Source organism: Mobula birostris, chromosome 10, assembly GCF_030028105.1.
Source record: "Mobula birostris isolate sMobBir1 chromosome 10, sMobBir1.hap1, whole genome shotgun sequence".
In the NCBI taxonomy this organism is placed as follows: Eukaryota; Metazoa; Chordata; class Chondrichthyes; order Myliobatiformes; family Myliobatidae; genus Mobula; species Mobula birostris.
In genome coordinates this window covers 52,607,454-52,634,031 of record NC_092379.1, presented here as the reverse complement: position 1 = coordinate 52,634,031, position 26,578 = coordinate 52,607,454, and the positions used below count along the sequence as shown (strand labels likewise).

The window sequence follows — 26,578 nt, the reverse complement described above, 5'->3', positions numbered from 1 at the left end:
TACTCGATCTCCCCCACTCTCCCTAAACTGCCCCTTCCCTCCTCCTCTCAACCCACCTCCCCTCTTACTCTGAATCTCCCTCTCACCTACTTGATCCTCCTCCCACTCTCCCTCTCACCATCTCTCACTCTCACCCCTTCTCGCTCTTCCCCTCTACCCCACACTCGCTCTCTCATTCTACCCCAATCCCCGTCGTGCTCTACCCCTCTCACTCTCCCTCTTCATGCACCCTTCCACTCTCCTCCCACTCTCCCATTCGGCTGAGGTGGCCGGTTTGATGCGTGATCAGGGATTGTGGATGAGACTGGGGTGAAATAGGCTGCAGGAGATGAGTCTGGAACGAGCTGTGGATGAATCTTACTGGGTGTAGACTGGGAGGTGCTTGCTTATGCAGGCTGGGAGGTGTCAGCAGGATCAGGCCTGGCAGTAAGCTTAGATGCCCTGACTAATCAAGAACCTGTCAAACTCCGCTTGAAATATATCCGGTGACTTGGCCTCCACAACCGTCTGTAGCAACAAATTCCACAGGTTCACCGCTTTCTGGGTAAAGAAATTCCTTCTCGGTTTTGTTCTTAATGGATGTCCCTCTGTTCTGAGGCTGTGTCCTCTGGCCTAGACTCCCAAAACACAGGAAACATCTTTTTGCACATCCACTCTATCCAGGCCTTCAATGTTCGATGGGTTCAATGAGATCTGCCCTCATTCTCTAAACTCCAGCAAAGATATTTGCAGAGCCATCGAACATTCCTTGTTCCATAACGCTTTCATTCCTGGAATCATCCCTGCAATCCTCCTCTGGACCTTCACTAATGCTAACACATCCCACAATGGTGGGGGAAGAGAGAGCAGCGCGCCGCGAGTGCGCAGCCCTCTAGTGAAAAATGATATTGCATCTGTTGAATAGGGCCGTGGACAATTCTGATTTGATGGAGATGGATGTGAAAGCACAGAGGAACATCTGGAAAGATTTCTGAAACGCCAGTTCACTGCTGTTGTTACTGAGTGATCGGGAATCTTTCGGAGGGAAGGCCTCAAAATCCCTGGCTTTGCCTGCTATTGGCAACCGAGATGGAGGTCGAATCGTTTGGATAGAGATGGCGCTCAGTACTCGGTGTCGGAAAGCTGATCAGAGTTCGAGGTTTTCGGATGACTCAGAGTTGGACTGTGGTCAGGCATGGCAGGGAGAGTTTTCTTCCTTCCCCCGTCTGCGTGAGATGTGGGACATTTGAGAGACTTTGAACTTTTTACTGTGCTCATGGATTTCTTCATCAAGTTATGGTATTGTTGCGCTGTTGTAACTATATGTTATAATTATGTGGTTTTGTTAGTTTTTTTTCAGTCTTGGTCTGTCCTGTGTTTTGTGATGTCACAGTGGAGGAAATATTGTATCATTTCTTAATGTATGCATTACTAAATGACAATAGAAGAGGACTGCGTGTCTTCATAATCTAATAATAAAACATCGTTTCTTAGATAAGAGGCCCAAAACTGCTGACAATATTCCAAGTGTGATCTAACCAATGTCTTATAAAGACTCAGCATTATATCCCTGACTTTGTATTCTAGCCCTCTTGAAATGAAAGCTAACATTTCAATTTTCTTCTTTACCACAGACTCAAGCTGCAACTTATCCGTTAGGAAATCATGCCATGGGTGTTAAATTCTTCCCTGTTCTTTCAACATTATGGGTCGTTTTCACCAATGTCAAATGGTTGTGCCTCACGCAGCTGGGTTGTTGCAGTGAAGTCTGAGAGTATATAATAAAGTATAAGAGTTCGATGGAACAGGGTCAGAATCTAAAGAGGAGCCAGTACTGAGAAGGACTTAGAGAATCCAGAAATTGGTGGTGGGATGTCTATGGAGAGAATCAGACCAGGAGGACGTAGCTACAAATGGCAGATCAGCAACATTTGGAACCTGATTGACTAAAAACTAATCGCTGGATGAATTTAGCAAGTCAGGCAGTACCTATGGAAAGAATGGGCAGTTGACACTTCAGGTTGAGACTCTTCACCATGCTGGTGACTGATGAAGGGCTTTGGCATGAAGCCCCAACTGTTTATTCCTCCGCGTACATGCAGCCTGACCTGCTGAGTTCCTCCAGCAATTTGTGTATGATGTTCTATATTTCCAGCGACTACAGACTGTCTTTGTGTTTTATATCTGCATTTGTAAGTGGGTTGGACTTTGACTTTTGACACACGGAATGTTTGTTGATATTGAGTATATTGTTTGTGTGAGCATGCTGCATTAAAGTAGCTGCTGAGTATTCCACATAAAGACAATGACTAGTTTTGAAGCATGAAGCAGGGGGAAATCGGCGCTTTCCTCGTCTTTGAATGGTGCCTTGTCTACCCAGAGATCTCCGCGCGTCAGAATTCGCCTATGGTAACCCACCGATCAAATGCGCAGGCGTGAAGATTTCCGGTTTTCCGGGAAATCGCGCATGCGTCGCGTGGACACAAGGGTCTGACTGATCGGTGGCAGGTAGGAGCTGGTCTCTGGGTGGGTGTCTTATATCAGGGGGCCCGCAACCCCGATTGAGGGACAATTGCTGCGAGCTGTGGACATACCGCGGCTCCGCACCTCGGGTAGTCCCGGTTGTTTCCCCTTCCTCACCCCCATGCGCCGCACCCGGGCCCCGGGGAATTTTGGCCTGATGAGCGAAGGTGCTGGCGCCATTTCAGCGACGCATGCGCGCTGCTGGGACCGTGACAGACCGGCATCTCGTTGTTGACGTGTCGCGGACACGCGTGACACTTCCAGCGCTTTCCCCGCCAGTCTCAGGAAGCGCTGGCGGAGGGGATGGGAACGGACTCTGCCGAGCTCTGGCGAGATAAATCCAACTCGGAACAAAAATAGAGTTCCGGGTTAATCGCAGCTGAAGTCCGTTTTAGTCACTGAAAATGTGAGTTACTGTGACAGAGCAAAAAGAGAGAATCGTTACGCCAGTTTTAGTTCTTTAGAAAATCACCTTTGTTCTTCCGCCTGTTGTTCTGGGTCTTTTTACCCTTAAGAACACAACACCATTAGACATAGGCCACTCGGCTCGGAAATTCCATCATGGCTAATTGATTATCGCCCTCAATCCCATTCCCCTGCCTTCTCCCTGTAAACTTTGATGCCCTGACTAACCAAGAACATATCAGCCTCTGTTTTAAATGTACCCAGTGATTTGGCCTCCACAGCCATCTGTGGCAATGGATTCCACACATTCACTACTCGCTGGCTAAAGAAACTCAGCTCTGTTCTAAACGGACGCCCCTCTATTTTGAGTCTGTACCCTCTGGTGCCAGACTACCTCCATATAGATAACATACTCTCCACATCCACGCTATCTAGATATTTAATATTGTTTAATAGTCGATAGGTTTCAGTGAGATCCCCCTCATTCTTCTGAACGCCAGCGTGTACAGGCCCAGAGTGATGAAATGATCCTCATATATTAACTCTTTCATTCCTGGAATGATTCTCGTGAACCTCCTCTGGCACTCTCCAAGGCCAGCACATCTTTTCCTGGACAAGGGACCCAAAGCTACTCACAATACTCCGGGTGCTCTGACCAATGCTTTATAAAGGCACTAAACTTTATATTTTTGATTTATATTCCAGTACTCCAAAAATGGGTGCTAGTTTTTACATTTGTCTTCCTCTCCACTGGTTCAACCTGCAAATTAACCTTTTGGGAATCCTGCACGAGGATTCTCAAGTCCTCTTGTAACTCTGATTTTTTTTAAATGTTCTCCCAGTTTTAGAAAATGGTCCACCCCTTTATTCCTTCTACAAGGTGCCGAACATTACATTTCCCGACAATATATTCCATCTGCCACTTCCTTGCCCATCTGCCAAAGTCTTTCTGCAGACTCCTTGCTATCTGAACCCTACCGACCCCCTCCACCTACCTTTGTGTTGGCTGCAAACATGGCAGAAAAAGCCATCAATTCCTTCATCCAAATCATTGACATATAACGTGAAAAGAAGCAGCATTAAGACTGACCCCAGCAGATCACCACCAGTCACTGACAGCCAACCAGAAATGGCTCTCTTTATTCCCAATCTTTACCTCCTGCCAATCAGCCAGTCTTCCGTCCATGCCAGTCCCCATGAAAACTTCCTTTTCACCATTCCCCTCTCTGGCTGCATAGTGACATCAAACACCTTTATCCTGGGTAACCAGTGACCTGCAGCTTTCACATCACAAAAGTGTTTACCATCTCCAGTGAGAAAGACCAATACCCTCCCCTTCACATTCATTGGCTTTGACACCGATGAGTTCTTCACCGTCAGTCACCAGAATGGTGAGAGATCAGAGTACAGTCGGCCCTCCGTATCCGCAGATTCCGAATCCACAGATTTGACCAACCGCAGATCGAAAATGCTGCATTTGAAAAAAAAAATGCTAGAAGTCTCTCCCCAGCACTCGTTGTTCACCTCGCGTCTCGCTCGTTCGCTCCTTGTGTTGTGTGCACCCTTTGTTTCTGTGTAAAAATGGCTCCTAAAAAGCAATTAAGTGGTCAAAGCAATTCCTCAAAGGCTAAGAGGGACAGTGAAATTACCTCATCTCAAAAGCTGTCCTTCACCCACTGATGTCTTTTGTAAATCTTTTTACAGGTTGGAAACAGCAAAGGATTTGTGTGCCGGAATCTCAAACACAACAACACGTCAGTTCTGCTGTGCTTGACCAGACATTTAAGGAGTGAGCAGACATTTTCTTTGCAACACCAAAACTTTCATTGTCGATCCTCGGAGATGAAAAAGTGATTTATCTTAATGTGAAGTTTTCCATTTTAATTCAGTGAAAGCCACTGGAACCGGGGTGCTGAGATCACCCGGCATTTGCTCACCAGAGATCAGTTCTTCATCTGCATTGATCATGCGAGGAATTCACTACGTCTGTCATCTGACTTGGTGAACACCCCAGAGAACTGACAGCAGGCAGATATCATTCGTCAGCTCTCTGAGGGAAAGGATTCACTCACTCAGCCCACTCACCAACACACCAGTGAGTTTAGATTGTGGAGAGGCAATTCACCTGCTCTGAGAGTGGGAGGGATTTACGAATTCATCCTGGGCAATGAGACACCAGCGAGTTCACTCTGAGGAGAGGCCATTCACCTGCTCAGACTGTGGGAGAGCATATATTCGTTTTTCTGAACTGCAGAGACACCAGCGAGTTCACACTGGGGAGAGACCGTACATTTGCTCTGAATGTGGGAAGGGATTCACCCGGTCATCTTACCTTCAGACACACAAGTTAGTTCACACTGGGGAGAGACCATTCACCTGCTCTGAGTGTGGGAAGGGATTCACTCAGGCAGCTCACCTACAGAGACATCAGCGAGTTCACACTGGAGAGAGACCGTTCTCCTGCTCAGACTGTGGGAAGGCATTTACCCACCCATCTCACCTACAGGCACACCTGCGAGTTCACACTGGGGAGAGGCCATTTATCTGTTCTGTCTGTGGGAAGAGCTTCACTCGGTCATCTGATCTGCTGACACACGTGCGATTTCACACTGGTGAGAGGCCATACGTCTGCTCTGATTGTGGGAAGGGATTCACTCGGTCATCTGATCTGCTGACACACCAGCGAGTTCACACTGGGGAGAGACCATTCACCTGCTCAGACTGTGGGAAGGGATTCACTCAGTCATCTCAACTGAAGATACATCAGCGAGTTCACACTGGGGAGAGGCCGTTCACCTGCTTAGAGTGTGGGAAGGCATTTACCCACCCATCTCACCTGCAGAGACACCAGCGAGTTCACACTGGGGAGAGACCATTTATCTGTTCCGTTTGTGGGAAGAGATTTACTCGGTCATCAGATCTGTTGACACACCAGCGAGTTCACACTGGGGAGAGGCCGTACATCTGCACTGAATGTGGGAAGGGTTTCACTCAGTCATCCCACCTGCAGACACACCAGTCAGTTCACACTGGGGAGAGGCCATTCACCTGCTCAGACTGTGGGAAGGGATTTACTCAGTCATCTCAACTGAAGGTACATCAGAGAGTTCACACTGGGGAGAGGCCGTTCACCTGCTCAGAGTGTGGGAAACAATTCACTCGGTCGTCTCACCTACAGACACACCAGTCAGTTCACACTGGGGAAAGGCCATTCATTTGCTCTGAATGTGGGAAGGGATTCACTCGGTCGTCCCACCTACAGGCACACCAGTCAGTTCACACTGGGGAGAGGCCGTTCACCTGCTCAGTCTGTGGGAAGGGATTCACTCGGTCAACTGACCTAATGGCACACCAGTTAGTTCACACCTGGGCAATGCCGTTCACCTGCTCAGACTGTGGGAAGGGATTTACTCACTCATCTCAGCTGCAGACACACCAGCAAGTTCACACTGGGGAGAGCCCATTCATCTGCACTGAATGTGGGAAGGAATGCACTCAGCTCTCCCACCTTGTGAAGCACTGGCGAGTTCAACCTGGAGAAAGTGTTTCGGTGAGCAGGATGCTGGATAATGAACCATCATGGCTGCTGAATTCAGAGGCGATCAAAAGTGACTGTGTCAGACTGTAATGATTGCTGCTTCCCATCCCACCCAGATCTGGTCGCTGGGCAAGAGAGGAGTTTCTTCAGCTATTGTTCACTGTTACTGGAGTTTAACATTGTGATTTTGACAAATAAATCAGTTCTATTTGAAACTCTGTCTCAGCGAATCTCCACCACACCCGGTACACAGTAGAGAGTGAACTCACGCATCTGGGCTCTGCCCTTGTTTCTGTTCCACGACTGTCCTTCTAATCCATTCCTGATGTTCTCCTGTCCCTTTCCCTCTGGTGAGATAGTCACCAGTTTGCACATTCAGCCAGAGACTCGTTCCACCGAGATGCAACACAGAGCGTCATAGGAAGTCATTCCTGCCTGTGGCCATCAAACTTTACAACTCCTCCCTTGGAGAGTCAGACACCCTGAGCCAACAGGCTGGTCCTGGGCTTATTTCCTGGCATAATTTACATATTTCTATTTAATTAGTTATGGTTTTATTACTATTTAATTATTTATGGTGCAACTGTAATCAAAACCAATTTCCCCTGCTATGACTATGACTATGAGATAGTCACCAGTTTGTGAGTGAAGAGGTGTCCCTTGAGTTTTCTGCAGACTGATGAAGATGAGCTCTCTGCAGTTACGTCTGACATGTTCTTCGTCCCTCAAATATCTGGGCTGAGGGAGAACGACATTGGTTATTAACCCCCATATTCCCGGCTTTTTTAAACAATACGGGTCATTTTCACTGCTTCCACAGGCCGGCGTCTCCCACAGCTGGTTGTTACGATTTGCCACAGTCCTCTGAAGTCTGACGCACAATGGGGAACCATTAGCTGGATGTTTAATGCAGCCAGGTCAGCACAGGGCAGGGTTTGGGGCAGTGCACAGTGGTAGGGGTAAGAGCATAAGATGAGGAACAGGGAATCAGAGTGGGGAGGGGGTGGGGCTGGTTGTGGCAACGAATGACAGAGTTTCGACATTTGGAGGCTGATTGAGAGGAAAAAAGTTTCATTGACTGTTGATATTGAGTATGTTGCATGTGGGCGCTTGCTGTGTTAAACTGCACGCTGGGTTCTTATAAAAATATTGACTGGCATTTGGTAGGAGGTGGTGTGCATGTAAACACTTTCAATGGGACTGTTCTTACCCAGAAACCCCCGAGCATCAGAATTGGCTGTCACAGTGAATGGAATTTGCAGGTGCCAGGAGTCCAAAGTTGTACCGAAAGGTGCCAATGCATTCAGTGGGCAAAGATCTCCGGACGATTGGCAGCAGGTAGGGGTGGGTCATCTGGAATGAGGGAGAATTACTCCAAGCTCCGAACACCCATTTACCAAATTGTGCTGCCCCACAATTTGCAGAAAGCCCTGGGGAATTTTCTGCTGCTGAGTAACAGTGCCCGCGCAGTTTTTGGGGCGCATGTGTATCGCTGGGACTGTCATGAACAGCCTAGTTCTTGGTTCGTGTTGGAATGTGGGTACAGGAGCAGACTTGACCACAGCTTTGCACGCCAGTCTGCAGGGCATGAGTGGAATGGCAAGCGGAAGGAATGGCTGCAGTGGGTCTCCAGCTGATACCTTGCTATCAAAATCTAAGGATTTTGGTCTCGGACCAGATATCAAGATCCAAGTTTATCTCACATGATGAATTTATTGTGTAACTTTCAGACAAGTAGATAAGCAAGTTTCTACCAATCAAAGTGGAACACTGAGATCAGGTCTGATATCCAGACCCTGCTGATGTCCATATCTCAGTAGATAACGGGAATAGTTGAGACTGGGGACTAAAAGAAAGAACCGGGTCTGACCTGCAGCGAATTAAAATGTCAATTAGAGCTGTATGGGAAAAATACATTTATTTTGTCACTTTTAGTTCTTTAGCAGATCATCTTTGTTGAACGTTATCTGGTTCTGGACTCAACTACCAAGCGGGGCCATTGTTCCCTCTATTCTGTCTGAGTGTACAATAATAACGGATACATCTGTCTTGGGTAACAAGTGACCTGTAGCATTCAGACCACAGAGTTGCTCAGCTTAATAATCTCCAATGAGAAAGTCTGATCACCTTCGCTTGGCGTTACCATGACTGAGTTCACCATTGTCAATCACCTCGGGGTCATAGTGATCAGAAAGGCTCCAAGAGCAGCCACATAAATACTATGTGCTCCTGGTAGGGCAGTGAGAAAGCCCAGAACTGTTTAGCTCTAGAAATGAACAGAGATACGCTGAGCCAAATGACAACTGCTTGACCCACTATGTTACAGACCGGTAGGGAGGCAGGGATTTTGATGCTGAGCCCAGATGCCTAAACTATGACGAGAGAGAAGATGAGAATTTGATATTTTGTGTGGAGACTCACTGTAACAGTGTGATGTCAGGGCCCACCAGAGGCTAAAACTCTCATCTGAAGTGCTGTCCTTCACCCATCGACATTTTAGTCGGGGTAGAAAAGACAACTGATTTGAGTAAGGCAATATCAGACACGAGAACACAGCAGTTCTGTTGTGAACGTTAGTTCAGCAGCATTTGAATTTCTTCAGTCTTTGGAGATACTAGACAGCATCAAATCAGGGGTTCCCACCCTGAGGTTCATGGACCCCTCAGTTAATGGTAGGAGTCCATGGCAAAACAGGTTGGGAACCCTTGATGTAAATAGTTAGTACACAAATTGTAGCAAGGAGATCTGGGACACGTGTTCAGTGCAGTGGTGAACCAGCCTGGAGATATCCTCACAAATAGCAGAACCAACAAGCTACAGGACAGCTTCTTTCTACAAGCCATTAGAGTTTTTTTACTCCCTCACATTGTGGAATGGATGTAGGAATAAAATAAATTCTAAATTGAATTGACTTTATTACTTACATCCTTCATATACATGAGTAAAAATCTTTACGTCTGTCTTCGGGAGCAATGTGCATTTTATAGTAATTTAAAATAAATAGTATGTACAACAGGATAGTCAATATAACATGGAAATACAATTGTATCAGTGTGAATTAGTCTGATGGCCTGGTGGAAGAAGCTGTCCCGGAGCCTGTTGGTCCTGGCTTTTATGCTGCGGTACAGTTTCTCAGAGGGTAGTAGCTGGAACAGTTTGTGGTTGGGGTGACTCAGGTCCCCAATGATCCTTCGGGCCCTTTTTACACACCTGTCTTTGTAAATGTCCTGAATCATGGGAAGTTCACATCTCCAGATGCGCTGGGCTGTCCACACCACTCTCTGCAGAGTCTTGTGATTGAGGGAGGTACAGTTCCCATACCAGGCAGTGATGCAGCCAGTCAGGATGCTCTCAGTTGTGCCCCTGTAGAAAGTTTTTAGGATTTGGGGGCCCATACCAAACTTCCTCAACTGTCTGAGGTGAAAGAGGCGCTGTTGTGCCTTTTTCACCACACGGCCAGTATGCACAGACCACGTGAGATCCTCAATGCTGTGGATGCCGAGGAACTTAAAGCTGTTTACCCTCTCAACCCCAGATCCATTGATGTCAATAGGGGTGAGACTGTCTCCATTTCTCCTGTAGTCCACAACCAGCTCCTTTGTTTTTGTGACAGTGAGGTTGTTTTCTTGACGCCACTGTGTCAGGTGATGACTTCTTCTCGGTAGGCTGCCTCATTATTATTTGAGATTAGACAAATCACTGTAATGTCGTTGGCAAATTTAATCAGCAGATTGGAGCTGTGGGTGGCGACACAGTCATGGGTATACAGAGGGTATGGGGGGGGGAGGGGTTTAGGACACAGCTATTCGAGGTATTGAAGGAGTGACCAGATATTTCCTTTGAAGCACTGTATATAAGTTGTGGATCGTTAGGAAATAAATGCACATCCCATCCCAGCTTTGTGGTTGAAATGATATTCTTTGTTTTAACTTCTCATTGAAACCCATGAATCCAGGCCCCCAGAATCGATCAGCAGATCTTCGTGAGAGATCAGACGCTCACTGCTTGAAGTATGGAAGGGATTGATTCCCTGCATCGTCTGACCTGGCGAGACATCAGAGCGCACACAGCACGAAGAAGAAAAAAAATAATTTACCTGTTCTGAGTGTGGGAAGGGATTCAGTCGTTCATCCAGCCTGCAGACCCATCAGTGAGTTCGCACTGCAGAAAGGCTGTTCCATTGCCCTGTGTGTGGGATGGGATAAACAGCTTATCATTCAACCATATATGAATACAGCCAAATGCAAAACACATTACCCACAGTACGTAGCACATAGAGTTAGGATTTCAGGGGGAAAAAACAGCAGAGTTCCCTGCTCTCACTCCAGGCCTGTGTCCGAGGCGACCCCGCGGCCGAGGCCTAGATCTCGCCACAACCGAGGATTCATTCCACCTGAAGACACACCAGTCAGTTCACACGCGGGAGAGACCGTTCACCTGCTGCTTGTGTGCGAAGGGATTCACTCAGTTATCTCACCTTGTAAGGCAATAGGGAGTTCCACACTGAGAGACAGTACACCTGTCCTGTTTCAGCAGAGAGGTTTACCTGGTTTCCCGCACACCCACCGACAGAAACACCAGCAAATTCACACAGGGGAGGCAGCTTGAATAATCCATGTTGAATCTCTAACCATTAGGTTTACTGAATCCAGTTTCAAGTCCGAAAGTGAGTGTTGGTGTCAGATTCTGCAGTTACTGCTGCTGTTCATCACACCTGGGACTGAACCCTGGTCACTGGGCTCGGAAGTGGTTTGTTCTGATGACATTAGCCTTTAATTGGACCGGTGTTTAATATTGTGGATCCGTGATAAATACATCAGGGCTATTTTAATTCTTGTATTAAAGGCTCTTGATGATTTTGCAGCACACTCAATTTACAGTAGGGAGGCCATTCTGCCCCTCTGGTCCCTGCCAGTGTTCCTGTCCCATCACCCTGTACTGATGTTCTTTTCTCTCTCTCTCTGTTCACTCAGCTTCCCCTTCAATCCATCCCTGCCGCTCCCCTCAGTCTGTCCCTGTAGTGACGGTTTCCGAACGGTCACCGCTCTGGGTGAAGTGACCTCACCGATCACCTGGTCTCTGACAACTTGCGCCCGCTCAAACTTTACTTACTTGTGCACCAGGACAACAGTCCAGTCCCCGTCACAGAACTGTTCCGAAACTTCAGCTCAGAGTTGTCACTTTTATATCGATATTGACCAACTGAAATCTTGTGAAGCTTCTAATTCCTTATTTGCATACATCGAATCCCAATCATGATACGTTCTTACAGCTGTTAATAACCAACACTAGGACATGATAATTACTCCTTTATTTGCATTCAGTCCGGTTAAAAAAGGGCAATTATACCATAATTTTAGTTAGAGTTATTGTCCGATGGGAAGTGTGTGCTTCTCACTCCTTCATTTCCTTTATCATGTTTTGGTCTGGTTATGTCCCTGGTGTCCGTGCTGTCCAAAGCGAGCATTTCGTCCAAGCACCTTGCTCAGTTTAGCTGCGGTCTAACTTAACCCTTGCCATGCTGCAGCTGTCATAGCAACGGCCCTGATTTCCCTGCATGTCTCCTTGCAGACTAAAGGACCGATCTCGGATATTCCCCGTCCCGTAATCATCACGGCTGGGGAGTGGGGGGATGCATTGGGGAATTTACCACTTTGTTTCCAGCTCTTTTCAACATTATCGGCAATCTCAATAACTAAATCGTGCAAAAAAGGAATAGTGAGATCCATGGACCATTCAGAAATCTGAGGGTGGAGGGGACGTGCTGGAGGGTGGCGTCGTTGCTGATATATTCTCTCTTCTTGAGACGCCGCGTCTTTACAGCGACAGGTCGAGTGTCTGTCGCCTGCAGCCCTGACGCCGGAGTGGGGAACCATTAGGGGCCGGAAACTAGAGCAAGATCATGAAAGGTTGCTGTGAGTGGAGGGGGAGGGGTGTGCGGTTGGGAGACGCATTGTGACGAGGAGGCAACTGGAACCAGGAAGGCAGAACGATGAATGAAGTCGCAGGATCTGAGTGGTACCCAGTGAAACCTGTTCCACACTGAGACCCTGCACCTCATCCATTGTACCCTCAGACACCCCCCCCCAACTTCACTTTCCAAACGCCTCCGATCTGCACGTCTGCACCGTGTCTGTGTACCTCCCCGTTCGCCTCATTTCTGAGTCATACCTCTTCGCCCACTTCTGCCCTGTCACCTCTGTCTGCCTCGCCCCAGACGCCATCCTCCCATCTGTCTGAGGGTCTGCGCATTCATCCGCCCTGCTCATCTCTGAGTCGCCCCCTTTTCTCTCCCCCTCTCGTCTTTGAGCTTTCCCTCCATCTCTGATTCCCTCCCTTCACCGTCCAGCTTCCATTCCCCCGTCCACACCCCTCCCCCATCACCCCTCTCCCTCCACTCCCCTTTTGGGTCTATCACTGTTCATTTGCCCCCTTTTCTGCCTCAGTACGTTACCCCTCCCACCTAAGGGTTCTCCCTTACACTCTGGGTCAGGCCCCTATTCCAATCTCTTGATTCACCCTCTTCTGCCTCCCTCCCATTCATCCTGTTTCTCCGCCTTTAGGTCAACACCACCCCTTCCATCCCCGGGTCACCCTTATCTCCCCCCCCCCCACTGTCTTTGTGTCACACCCCTCCCCCACCCCCCCGCCTCACTGTCTCTGGCCCAAACCCTTATATCTCTCTTTATCCCCCTTTTCCTTATCTCTAGTTTGCCCTCTTACCCCCAGGCTCTGGGTCACTACCGTTCCCCCGTACCCTAGCACCCCTTCTCCCGTCTCTGGGTCACTCTCTTCCCCCTCAGCCCCACGTCTCTGGGTCGTCACTCTTTCCCGTCTCCCTGTCTCTAGGTCCTCCCTCCCTCTTCATCCACCCCACCTGTCTCTGCATATCCACATTCTCCCTCAGCTCCGTATCTCTGGGTTGACCCTCCAGCCTCAGTACCCGTCTCCAAGCCCACCTTCCTGCCCCGAGTCCAGTACCCTTGCCCCGAGTCCAGTACCCCACACTCCTTCCTCTCAGCAGTCTATTGGCCACTTCCTTCTGCACCGCCCCCCCCAAACCTCGAACCTATCTGGGGGTCGCCCCTTCCCACCTAAGGTCCCACAGGTTCAAAAAACAAGTATTATCATTAGGCTCCTGAAATCAGAGAAGATAACTTCACTCACCTTGCACTGGACTGATCCCACAAACTCGGGACTCTCTTTCATGAACTTTACAACTCATGTTCTCAGTATTATTTATTTATTATTCTTTTGTTTTTCTTTTTGCGCTTGCACAATTTTGCACACTGGCTGTTTGTCCGTCCTTGTTACAAGCAGTCTTTTGTTATGTGCTGTTGTGTTTCTTTGTACTTACTGTGAACGCCCGCAAGTAAATGAATCTCTGGGCGATATTCTATGACATTCTGTACACGTACCTTGACAATAAAATTCACATTAAACTCTTGAACCTCAACCCCTGTTTCTGTGCTGCTCCTCTCCAGATAGACCCCGCTTTCTTCCTTCCCACAGCCCTTCTCACCTTGTCTTTATCTCCCCATCCCACCTCTCCTTCTCCAGATCGGCTTCTTTCCCCCTTACCCCCAGCCTCTCCCCTCATTCCTGGGTCAGCTCTTGCTCCTCGGCCCCATATCTCTTTTGCCACTTCCGGCTACTACCGCCTCTGCGACGCCCCTCCCCCCCCCCCCACTGGCGCTGCCCCTTCCCAACCTCTCTGGGTCACTCCCCCATTCCATTTTTGGGTTTCCCTTTCCATTGCGCCTGTCTCTTGATTGCCCCCTATTCCCCCCCACCGCCATCTATGGGACGCCCTTTCCCCCTCCTCCCTTTAAACTCACTTCTTCCTTTGCAAATGGGTCGCCTCCTTGCACACTCCGCCCATCTCTGCAATACCTCTTTCACCTTTCCCCCCTCCGCCCATACCTTCTCCTTCCCTCATCCATGCAGGTCTGGGTTCCCCATTCCCCCTGTCTGTCCATCTGTCTCTTCCTCCCACCTTGTTTCAATGTCACCCCCTCGCCCCCGTCTCTGGGTTACTCCAGTTCCCCCTCCCCGGACTGTATCACCCTCTCTCTGGTCTCTCCCTTGCCTGCTTAGCCCTGCCTCTCCACCCTCAGTCCCGATTCTGTGTACCACCCCCCCCCACACACACACACACTTACCGCATCTCGATCACCTCTTCCCCATTCCCCACTCTCTAGGTCGCCCTCTTTCCCCTCACCACACCCCACCCCACTCAGCCCCATCTACATGTCGCTCCTAGGTTTCCCCTTTGCCCCCACAGCTCTGCAGTGGTGTGTATCCCTCCACCCTCAACACCCATCTCTAGTCCGCCCCGTCTAAAGGAATCCCCATTCCTGACTCAGCTTGGTCTCTTGAACGCCCACTCGGCCCCCTGTCTGTCTGTGAATTGCCCTCATCCCACCACAACACCCGGTTCCGTGTTACCCTTTCCCCAACTTTCCCTGTGTCGCCCCCCCCCCTTTCTTCCATTCCTATCTCCTCTTTCTCTGGGTCACCCCTCACCCCTTCTTCTCTCTTGCCACATCCGTCTCTGGATCCCTTTCTCTGGTTCTCCCTCTTCCACCATCTTCCCTTTTCTGCATCTTTCACCCAACTCTGCATTGCCCCAGTTGGCCCCTCAACTCTCAACGCTGCCCCCTAGTCTCTGGTTCGTCCCCTCCCTTAGGCCTCTGGGTCTACCCTACTGCTCACCACCCCACCCTGCATCTCTGGGTCGCCGCTCTCATCCGCTCCATCAGTGGCTCGACCCCTCCTCCCTCCCCCAATCTCTGGACCAACCCCTTCACTCTTCACCACTCTGCCCCTCGATTAACCCCTACCCCATCTTTGGTTCATGCCGCTCCTCCCCTCCGCTCCTTTCCATCTCTAGGACACCACACCTCTTTTCATAGTTTCTGTCGCTGCCTGCCCCCCTCCTCCAGTCTCGAGCTCTCCCCAACCCTCTGGCCCTCTCTGAGACGCACCCTTTCTCTGTCCAGACTCTGAGCTGCTCCTTTCCGTCACCCCATTGTCTGGTCACTAGCTCCTTTAACCCCGTCTCTAGGTTACCCCCTACCCTGCTCTCTAAGTTGCAAGGTTCCCCCTCTCACCGTCCGTGAGTTGCCCCATTTCCTCTCCCCCACAGCTCTGTGTCCCCCTTTGTTCCTTTTCCCCGTCTCTGGTCACAATCTTTCCACCTCCCCAACGCTGGGATCTCAACCACCACCTCCCTCCACACCCAGGCCTCACCCCCTTCTCCGCACCCGGTCTCTGGGGCTCCCTCAAGACTAGCTCGTCCCACCCCTGTCTTGCTCCTACACTACTCACCTCCGGTCCCTGGATGGTTCCCCAAACCCTTCCGTCTCACCGGCTCCGGGTCGTCCGCTACCCTATACCCCCGTGTCTGTGTCACTACCAAACCCCTTCATTCCCCGGTCTCTGGTTCACTCCTTTCCACCCACCCCCACCGCCTCTTCCCCGTCTCTGACGCTCCCTCCCCTCCTTCTTCCCACTCTACTCCTGGAAGGAGCCTCTGGGATGTCACTCGCCCACTCCCCTCGTCTCTGCCACTTTCCCTACCGCCTGTCGTCCCCCTTACCCAAGAAAGGTTGTGCTGACAGTGAAGAGGGTTCCGGAGAATGATTCTGGAAAGGAGCGCCGTTTGATGGTTCTGGGCCCGTACCTTCTAAAATTTAGAAGAAATGGGCCGGTGGGAGTGGGAGGTGTCTGGAATCTCTTTGAAACCAGTCAAAGGTTGAAAGGCCTAGATCGGATGGTTGTGAAGAAGATGCTTTCTATAGAGTAGGGTAGACTCAGAGGCCACAGCCTCACAATAGAGGGGCGTCCATTTAGAACAGAGATGAGGCGGAAGTTCTTTAGCCTAAGGGTGGTGGATCTGAGGAACTCGTTACCACAGGCGGCCGTGGAGACTGTCATTTGGTGAATTCAAAACAAAGGTTGATAAGTTCTTGATTAGTCAGAGAGAAGGCAGGAGAATAGGCTGACGGGTGAAATGGATCTGCCATGATGAAATAGCGAACAGACTCGATGGGCTGAAGGGCGCAATCCTGCTCCTATCTTGTGAGATCTAAATGTCTCTCCCTACCTCCCCATCTGCCTCTCGGTCGACCCCTTTCCTCAATCCCATCAACGAAACGTCCCACTCTCCCTCTCCTCCCATCACTTCAGGGACGACCCTTCTCCGTCCACCCCCTCAAATCAGGGACGACCGCTTCCCACTTCTGACCGCCCCTTGATTGTCCCCTTTCTGCCCCGTCTCTCGTTCTCTCCGCCACCCCACCACCCCGTGCTTTTGAATCACTCCCTTCTCCGTGAATCCATCGAATCGCACTTCCCCACTCATCCCACTTCTGACCGCCCCTTGATTGCCCCCTTCCTGCCCTGTCTCTAGTTCTCTCCGCCATTCCCCCCACCCCCCGTGCCTTTGAATCACTCCCTTGCCCGATTCATCGACTCGCACTTCCCCACTCATCCCATTCTCGGCCGTCCTCTACTCCCTCCATATCTCTGGGTTGCCCCTTAATCCCGCGTCTCTGGGTAAACCCACCCACCTACTTTGAGTTATCCTTGCCTTCCCTCCACCCCCCGTCTCTGGATCGCCCCCTCACCCCCTCAGCTCTGTCTCTGGTTTGCCCATTCTCCGTCACTGACTCCTCAGCACCACCCCCATCCCATCGGTCGCTTCCTTCCCCACCACACTTCGCCGCTTCCTTCATACACCCCCACCCTCTAGAGCGCCTACGCCCATCCTTCCCCTTCTTCGAAACGCTCCTTGCCCTATATCTCCGAGTTACCCCGCTCACCTACCTTTGTGTTGCCCTCGTCCCACCTCCCCACTTCTCTGCTGTTTTTCTCTCCTGCATCTGGGGGTCACCCCTCTTTGCCTCTATGTTGCGTCTCTTGGTCACTCATTTCCCCCCCTGACCAACCCCCCAGGTCGCCCCCCTCCAGCTCCCTGCCCAGCGTCACTGCGTGCCTCCTGTATCTCTGTGTCATTCACTTCCCCACCCCTCCCGCCGACTGGGTCGCCCCGGAATATTATACTCGACTCTGGTCGTCCTCTGCTTCCTTCACCCCCTCCCGTTTCCGAATCGCCGTCTACCCCACTCCCCCTCCCGTCCCTGGAAAGACCCTAAACCCACTACCACCACCCCCACGTCACTGCGGTGTCCCTCCCACTAGTTATTTCTATGGCGTCACCTCTCCCCCCACCCTCCCCAACTCTGTTGCGTGCTTCCCCACATCCCGCCTCCTCCCTCCTCGTGTCCGATGTGCTCCTTCCCCGCACATCCCGTCTCCCTTTCCTTCCCACTCCCGTCTCTGGGAAGCCTCCCCTCTCCACCATGTCTCTGATACACCCGTCCCACTTTTCCCCATGTCCGGGACTCCCCCCCCCCCGCAACACCCCACAACACGTGGATTTCCCATTCCCATTCTTCCTCCCCATCTACGAGAAAACTCCTTTATTCCCTTCCCTCACAGTCTGACTCGCTTCTTCCCCCCACTTCATTTCCTGGTCTCTGGGACAACCCGCACCCTCATCACTTGGACGCCCCTTACCACTCAGCCCACCCCATCCCTGTTTCTCTGAAGCCCCCACGCCCATGCACTCTCATTCCTTCCATTCTCTGACGCACCCCTCCTCCCATCTCTTTGTCCCCCATCGCCAACCTGTTTTAGGGCCGCCTCATCCCCTCGCTGGGGCAAACCCATCCGTCTAGTGAGTCGCACAATTCCACCCCAGTGCCCCTCTCCCTGGTCGCTGGACGCACCACCCTGAGGTGTCCTCTGCTCCCCTCTCCTCCACCACCTTTACCCCGGACTAAGACCTGTTTGTGAGCTGTAGTGCTCTATCACGTTGAGGAGCCTTTCCAACACCGAGACTTCAAGACATAGGAGCAGGATTAGGCCATTCAGCCCATCGAGTCGGCATCGCCTTTCCATCATAGCTGATTTCCTATCCTTCTCGACCACATTCTCCTGCCTTCTCCCCGCAATGCACTGACTGATCTAGAACCTGCAACCTCTGGTCATACACTTCCCCTTTTCCGCCCCGCCCCTCCCACTCCTCACCACCCATCCTCTTCCTCTATTGGATGGATTGACAGTTTGCTCCCCTCCTGTGACGGCTCTGTGAGTGAGTCAGACGGGGCTGGGACGGGTGAGTAGCCTCTTCTTCATCTGATTCAGGTTAGCTTCCGGTCTCTTTCAGGCCGGAGAGAGCTGAAGGTTCAGAACGGACGGGGAAAGCAATTCCCAAGAAGGCAACATCTTTAGGGCCATAAGGGGTAGAGGGCGCGGGGTTGGGGAGGAGAGTGGACAGGATCAATCCACTCGATGCTGAGTATCCTGTGTGGGCTGTGTGTACACAAAACTCTGCGCGCACTGGTTTGTGGCTGTTTGGGCTGTGTGTACACAGAACCGTGCGTCCACCGGTTTGTGACTGTGTGGGCTGTGCGTACAGAGAACTGTGCACACACTGGTCTGTGACTGTGTGTGCTTTGTGTACAGGAACTGTGCACGCAATGGTTTGTGACTGTGTGGGCTGTGTGTACACAGAACCGTGCGCCCACTGGTCTGTGACTGTGTGTGCTTTGTGTACAGGAACTGTGCGCGCAGTGGTTTGTGAATATGTGGGGCGTGTGTCCACAGAACTGTGCACACACTGGTTTGTGACTATGTGTGCTTTGTGTACAGAGAACTGCGCGCACTGGTTTGTGACTATATGGGCTGTGTGTACAGTGAACTGTGCGGCACTGGTTTGTGAATTTGTGTGCTCTGTGTACACAGAACTATGCGTGCACTGGTTTGTGACTGTGTGTGCTCTGTGTACACAGAACTGTGCGCGCACCGGTTCGTGACTGTGTGGGCTCTGTGTACGCAAAATTGTGTGCACACTGGTTTGTGACTGTGTGGGCTGTGTGTACACAGAACTGTGCACGGACTGGTTTGTGACTGTGAGTAAACAAACTGTGCGCGCATTGCTTTGTGACTGTGTGGGCTCTGTGTACACAAAACTGTGCGCGCACTGGTTCGTGATTGTGTGGGTTGTGCGTACACAGAACTGTGCGCGCACTGGTCTGTGACTGTGTGTGCTTTGTGTACAGGATCGGTGCGCGCACTGGTTTGTAAATGTGTGATCTGTGAGTACGGTGAACTCTGTGCGCACTGGTTTGTGAATGTGTGTGGTCTGTGTACACAGAACTGTGAGCGCACCGGTTTGTGGCCGTGTGGGCTGTGTGTACAGAGAACTGTGTGCGCAGCGGTTTGTGACTGTATGCGCTGGGTGTACACAGAACCGTGTGCACACCGGTTTCTGACTGTGTTGCCTCTGGGTACACAGAACCGTGCGCGCACTGGTTTGTGACTGTTTGGTCTGTGTGTACACAGAACTGTGCGCGCACTGGTTTGTGACTGTGTGTGGTCTGTGTACACAGAACTGTGCACGCACTGGTTTGTGACTGTGTGGGCTGTGTGTGCACAGAACTGTGTGCGCACTGATTCATGACAGTGTGGGCTGTGTGTACACAGAATCGTGCGTGCACCGGTTCGTAACTGTGTGTGCTGTGTGTACACAGAACCGTGCGCGCACTGGTTTGTGACTGTGTGGGCTGCGTGTACACAGGACTGTGTGCGCACTGTTTTGTCACTGCGTGGTTTGTGAGTACACAGAACCGTGCGCCCACCGGTTTGTGACTGTGTGGGCTGTGTGTACAGAGAACTGTGCGCGCACTGGTCTGTGACTGTGTGTGCTTTGTGTACAGGATCGGTGCGCGCACTGGTTTGTAAATGTGCGGGCTGTGTGTCCACAGAACTGTGCACACACTGGTTTGTGACTGTGTGTGCTTTGTGTACAGAGAACTGCGCGCACTGGTTTGTGAATATATGGGCTGTGCGTAAAGTGAACTGTGCGCGCACTGGTTTGTGAATGTGTGTGGTCTATGTACACAGAACTGTGCGCGCTGGTTTGTGACTGTGTGGACTATGCGTACACAGAACTGTGCGCGCACTGGTCCGTGACTGTGTGTGCTTTGTGTACAGGATCGGTGCGCGCACTGGTTTGTAAATGTGCGGGCTGTGTGTCCACAGAACTGTGCACACACTGGTTTGTGACTGTGTGTGCTTTGTGTACAGAGAACTGCGCGCACTGGTTTGTGAATATATGGGCTGTGCGTACAGTGAACTGTGCGCGCACTGGTTTGTGAATGTCTGTGGTCTATGTACACAGAACTGTGCGCGCTGGTTTGTGACTGTGTGGACTATGCGTACACAGAACTGTGCACGCACTGGTTGGTGACTGTGTGAGCTCTGAGTACACAGAACCGTGCGCGCACTGGTTTGTGACTGTGTGGGCTGTGTGTCCACAGAACTGTGCACACATTGGTTTGTGAATATGTGTGGTCTATGTACACAGAACTGTGCACGCAGCGGTTTGTGACTGTATGGACTGTGTGTACACAGAACCGTGTGCGCACCGGTTTGTGACTGTGTTGCCTCTGTGTACACAGAACCGTGCGCGCACTGGTTTGTGACTGTGTGGTCTGTGTGTATATAGAACTGTGCGCGCACTGGTTTGTGACTGTGTGGGCTGTGCCTACACAGAACTGGCGCGCACTGGTCTGTAACTGTGTGTGCTCTGTGTACACAGAACCGTGCATGCTGGTTTGTAACTGTGTGGGCTATGTGTACACAGAACAGTGCGCACACTGATTTGTGACTGTGTCAGCTCTGAGTACACAGTACCGTGCGTGCACTGGTTTGTGAATGTGTGGGCTGTGTGTCCACAGAACTGTACACACACTGGTTTGTGACTGTGTGTGCTTTGTGTACAGAGAACTACGTGCACTGTTTGTGACTATATGGGCTGTGCGAACAGCAAACTGTGCGCACACTGGTTTGTGAATGTGTGTGGTCTATGTACACAGAACTGTGCGCGCACTGGTTTGTGACTGTGTGGGCTCTGTATACACAGAACCGTGCGCGCACTGGTTTGCGACCGTGTGGGCTGTGCGTATGAGAACTGTGAGCGCACTGGTTTGTGACTGTGTGGGTTCTGTGTACACAGAACCGTGCGTGCACTAGTTTGTGACCGTCTGGGCTCTGTGTACACAGAACCGTGCGCGCACTGGTTTGTGAATGTGTGTGCTTTGTGTACAGAGAACTGCGCACACTGGTTTGTGACTATATGGGTTGTGCGTATGGTGAACTGTGCGCGCACTGGTTTGTGAATATGTGTGGTCTATGTACTCAGAACTGTGCGCGCAGCGGTTTGTGACTGTGTGGGTTCTGTGTACACAGAACCGTGTGCGCACTGGTTTGTGACTGTGTGGGCTCTGTGTACACAGAACCGTGCGTGCACTGGTTTGCGACCATGTGGGCTGTGCGTATGAGAACTGTGAGCGCACTGGTTTGTGACTGTGTGGGTTGTGTGTAAACAGAACCGTGTGCGCACCGGTTTGTGACTGTGTGGGCTGTGTGTACACAGAATTGTATGCGCACCGGTTCGTAACTGTGTGTACTGTGTGTACACAGAACCGTTTGCGCACTGGTGGGTGACTGTGTGGGCTGCACGTACAGAGGACCGTGCACGCACTGGTTTGTGACTGTGTGGGCTGTGAGTACACAGAACCGTGCGCACACTGGTTTGTGACTGTGTAGTCTGTGTGTACACAGAACTGTGCGCGCACTGGAGTGTGACTGTGTGTGCTCTGTGTATACAGAACCGTGCGCGCACTGGTTTGTGACTGTGTGGTCTGCATGCACAGAGAACTGTGCGCGCACTGTTTTGTGACTGTGTGTGCTCTGTGTACAGAGAATTGTGCGTGCACTGGTTTGTGACTGTGTGGGCTGAGCGTACACAGAACTGGCGTGCACTGGTCTGTAACTGCGTGTGCTCTGTGTACACAGAACCGTGCGTGCTGGTTTGTGACTGTGTGGGCTATGTGTACACAGAACTGTGTGCTCACTGGTTGGTGACTGTGTGAGCTCTGAGTACAAGAACCGTGCGCGCACTGGTTTGTGAATGTGTGGGCTGTGTGTCCACAGAACTGTGCACACACTGGTTTGTGACTGTGTGTGCTTTGTGTACAGAGAACTGCGCGCAGCGGTTTGTGACTGTGTGGACTATGCGTACAGTGAACTGTTTGTTAATGTGTGTGGTCTATGTACACAGAACTGTGCGTGCAGCGGTTTGTGACTGTGTGGGCTCCGTATACACAGAACTGTGCGCGCACTGGTTTGTGGCCGTGTGGGCTGTGCGTATGATACTGTGCGCGCACTGGTTTGTGACTGTGTGGGCTGTGTGTACACAGAACTGTGCGCGCATTGGTTTGTGACTGTGTGTAAACAGAACTGTGCGCGCATTGCTTTGTGACTGTGTGGGCTCTGTATACACAAAACTGTGTGCGCACTGGTTTGTGACTGTGTGGGTTGTGTGTACACAGAACTGTGTGCGCACTGGTTTGTGACTGTGTGTAAGCAGAACTGTGCGTGCATTGCTTTGTGACTGTGTGGGCTCTGTGTACACAAAACTGTGCACACACTGGTTTGTGACTCTGTGGGCTGTGTGTACACAGAACCGTGCGCCCACTGGTCTGTGACTGTGTGTGCTTTGTGTACACAGACCTGTGCGCGCACTGGTTTGTGAATGTGTGGGCTGTTTTGTCCACAGAACTGTGCACACACTGGTTTGTGACTGTGTGTGCTTTGTGTACAGAGACGGCGCGCACTGGTTTGTGACTATATGGGCTGTGCATACGGTGAACTGTGCGCGTACTGGTTTGTGAATGTGTGTGGTCTATGTACACAGAACTGTGCGCGCAGCGGTTTGTGACTGTCTGGGCTCTGTGTACACAGAACTGTGCGCGCACTGGTTTGTGACTGTGTGTGCTCTGTGTATAGAGAATTGTGCGTGCACCGGTTTGTGACTGTGTGGGTTGTGTATACACAGAACTGTGTGCGCACCGGTTTGTGACTGTGTGGGCTGTGTGTACACAGAATCGTGCGTGCACCGGTTCGTAACTGTGTGTACACAGAACCGTGCGCGCACTGGTTTGTGACTGTGTGGGCTGTGAGTACACAGAACCGTGCGCGCACAGGTTTGTGACTGTGTTGCCTCTATGTACACAGAACCGTGCACGCACTGGTTTGTGACTGTGTGGTCTGTGTGCACACACAATTGTGCACGCACTGTTTTGTGACTGTGTGTGCTCTGTCTATAGAGAATCGTGCGCGCACTGCTTTGTGACTGTGTGGACTGAGCGTAAACAGAAATGTGCGCGCATTGGTCTGTTACTGTGTGTGCTCTATGTACGCAGAACCATGCGTGCTGGTTTGTGACAGTGTAGGCTATGTGTACACAGAACTGTGCGCTCACTGGTTGGTGACTGTGGAAGCTCTGAGTACACAGAATCGTGCGCGCACTGGTTTGCGGATGTGTGGGCTGTGTGACCACAGAACTGTGCGCGGACTGGTTTGTGAATGTGTGGTCTGTGTACACAGAACCGTGCGCGCACTGGTTTGTGACTATGTGATCTGTGTGTACACAGAACTATGCGCGCACTGGTTGGTGACTGTGTGAGCTGTGTGTCCACAGAACTGTGCACACACTGGTTTGTGACTGTGTGTGCTTTGTGTACAGAGAACTGCGCGTACTGGTTTGTGACTATATGGGCTGTGCGTATGATACTGTGCGCGCACTGGCTTGTGACTGTGTGGGCTGTGTGTACACAGAACTGTGCACGCATTGGTTTGTGACTGTGTGTAAACAGAACTGTGCGCACATTGCTTTGTGACTGTGTGGGCTCTGTATACAGAAAACTGTGTGCGCACTGGTTTGTGACTGCGTGGGTTGTATGTACACAGAACTGAGTGTGCACTGGTTTGTGACTGTGTGTAAACAGAACTGTGCGCGCATTGCTTTGTGACTGTGTGTGCTCTGTGTACACAAAACTGTGCACACACTGGTTTGTGACTCTGTGGGCTGTGTGTACACAGAACTGTGTGCGCACTCGTTTGTGACTGTGTGGTCTGTGTGTACACAGAACCGTGTGCCCACTGGTTTGCGACTGTGTGGGCTGTATGTACAGAGAACTGTGCGCGCACTGGTCTGTGACTGTGTGTGCTTTGTGTACAGGAACTGCGCGCGCACTGGTTTGTGAATGTGTGGGCTGTGTGTCCACAGAACTGTGCACACACTGATTAGTGACTGTGTGTGCTTTGTCTACAGAGAACTGTGCTCACTGGTTTGTGACTATATGGGCTGTGCATACGGTGAACTGTGCGCGCACTGGTTTGTGAATGTGTGTGGTTTATGTACACAGAACTGTGCGCGAACTAGTTTGTGACTGTATGGGCCGTGTGTACACAGAACCGTGCGCGCACCGGTTTGTGACTGAGCGTGCTCTGTGTACAAAGAACAGTACGCGCACCGGTTTGTGACATTGTGGGCTGTGTGTACACAGAACTGTGCACCCACTGGTTTGTGACTGTGTGCAAACAGAACTCTGCGCGTTGCTTTGTAACTGTGTGGGATTTGTGTATACAGAACCGTGCGCGCACTGGTTTGTGAATGTATGGGCTGTGTGTACACAGAACTGTATGCGCACTGGTTTGTGACTGTGTGTGCTCTGTGTACACAGAACTGTGCGCGCACCGATTTGTATCTGTGTGGGCTGTGTGTACAGAGAACTGTGTGTGCTCTTTGTACAGAGAACTGTGTGCGCACTGGTTTGTGACTGTTTGTGCGGTGTGTACACAGAACTGTGCGCGCACTGGTTTGTGACTGTGTGGGTTGTGTGTCCACAGAACTGTGCACACACTGGTTTGTGACTGTGTGTGCTTTGTGTACAGAGAACTGCGCGCACTGGTTTGTGACTATATGGGCTGTGCGTACAGTGAGCTGTGCGCGCACTGTTTTGTGACTGTGTGTGCTTTCTGTACACAGAACCGTGAGTGCACTAGTTTATGACCGTGTGTGCTTTGTGTACACAGAACCGTGCGCGCACTGGTTTGTGAATGCGTGGGCTGTGTGTCCACAGAACTGTGCACAAACTGGTTTGTGACTGTGTGTGCTTTGTGTACAGAGAACTGCGCGCACTGGTTTGTGACTATATGGGCTGTGCGTACAGTGAACTGTGCGCGCACTGTTTTGTGACTGTGTGGGCTCTGTGTACAGAGAATTGTGCGCGCACCGGTTTGTGACTGTGTGGGCAGTGCGTACACAGAACTGTGCGCGCACTGGTCTGTAACCGCGTGTGCTCTGTGTACACAGAACTGTGCGCACACTGGTTTGTGAATATGTGTGGTCTCTGTACACAGAACTGTGCGCGCAGCGGTTTGTGACTGTGTGGGTTTTGTGTACACAGAACCGTGCGCGCACTAGTTTGTGACTGTGTGGGCTCTGTGTACACAGAACCGTGCGCGCTCTGGTTTGTGACCATGTGGGCTGTGCGTATGAGAACTGTGAGCGCACTGGATTGTGACTGTGTGTGCTCTCTGTACACAGAACTGTGCGCGCAGTGATTTGTGACTGTGTGCGCTGTGTGTACGCAGAACTGTGCGCGCACTGGTTTGTGACTGTGTGGTCTGTGTACACACAACTGTGCATGCACTGGTTTGTGAGTGTGTGTAAACAGAACTGTGCGCGCATTGCTCTGTGACTGTGTGGGCTGTGCGTACACAGAACTGTGTGCGCACTGGTTTGTAACTATGTGGGCTGCGTGTACACAGAACTGTGCGCCCACCGGTTTGTGACTGTGTGGGCTGTGCGTACAGAGAACTGTGCGCGCACTGGTTTGTGACCGTGTGGGCTGTGCGTATGAGAACTGTGAGCGCACTGGTTTGTGACTGTGTGTGCTCTCTGTACACAGAACCGTGCGTGCATTAGTTTGTGACCGTCTGGGCTCTGTGTACACAGAACCGTGCGCGCACTGGTTTGTGACTATATGGGCTGTGCGTACAGTGAACTGTGCGCGCACTGGTTTGTGAATGTGTGTGGTCTATGTACACAGAACCGTGCGCGAACTGGTTTGTGACTGTGTTGCATCTGTGTACACTGAATCGTGCGCGCAAAAATTCGTAACTGTGCGTACTGTTTGTACACAGAACCGT

At 51.1% G+C, this 26,578-nt stretch overlaps 1 protein-coding gene across 1 annotated transcript in view; it reads left to right on the top strand.

Annotated features, from left to right (window-relative positions):
- The first annotated feature begins 2,441 nt into the window (after window positions 1–2,441).
- The window catches only part of LOC140203996 (uncharacterized), a 53,226-nt gene continuing 29,089 nt past the window's right edge, over window positions 2,442–26,578 (top strand). The window contains exons 1-2 of the mRNA XM_072270216.1: window positions 2,442–2,487; window positions 4,612–6,423. Coding sequence (XP_072126317.1) covers window positions 5,075–6,423 — 1,349 coding nt within the window. The 5' untranslated portion in view covers window positions 2,442–2,487; window positions 4,612–5,074. The remainder of the gene's footprint in view (window positions 2,488–4,611; window positions 6,424–26,578) is intronic.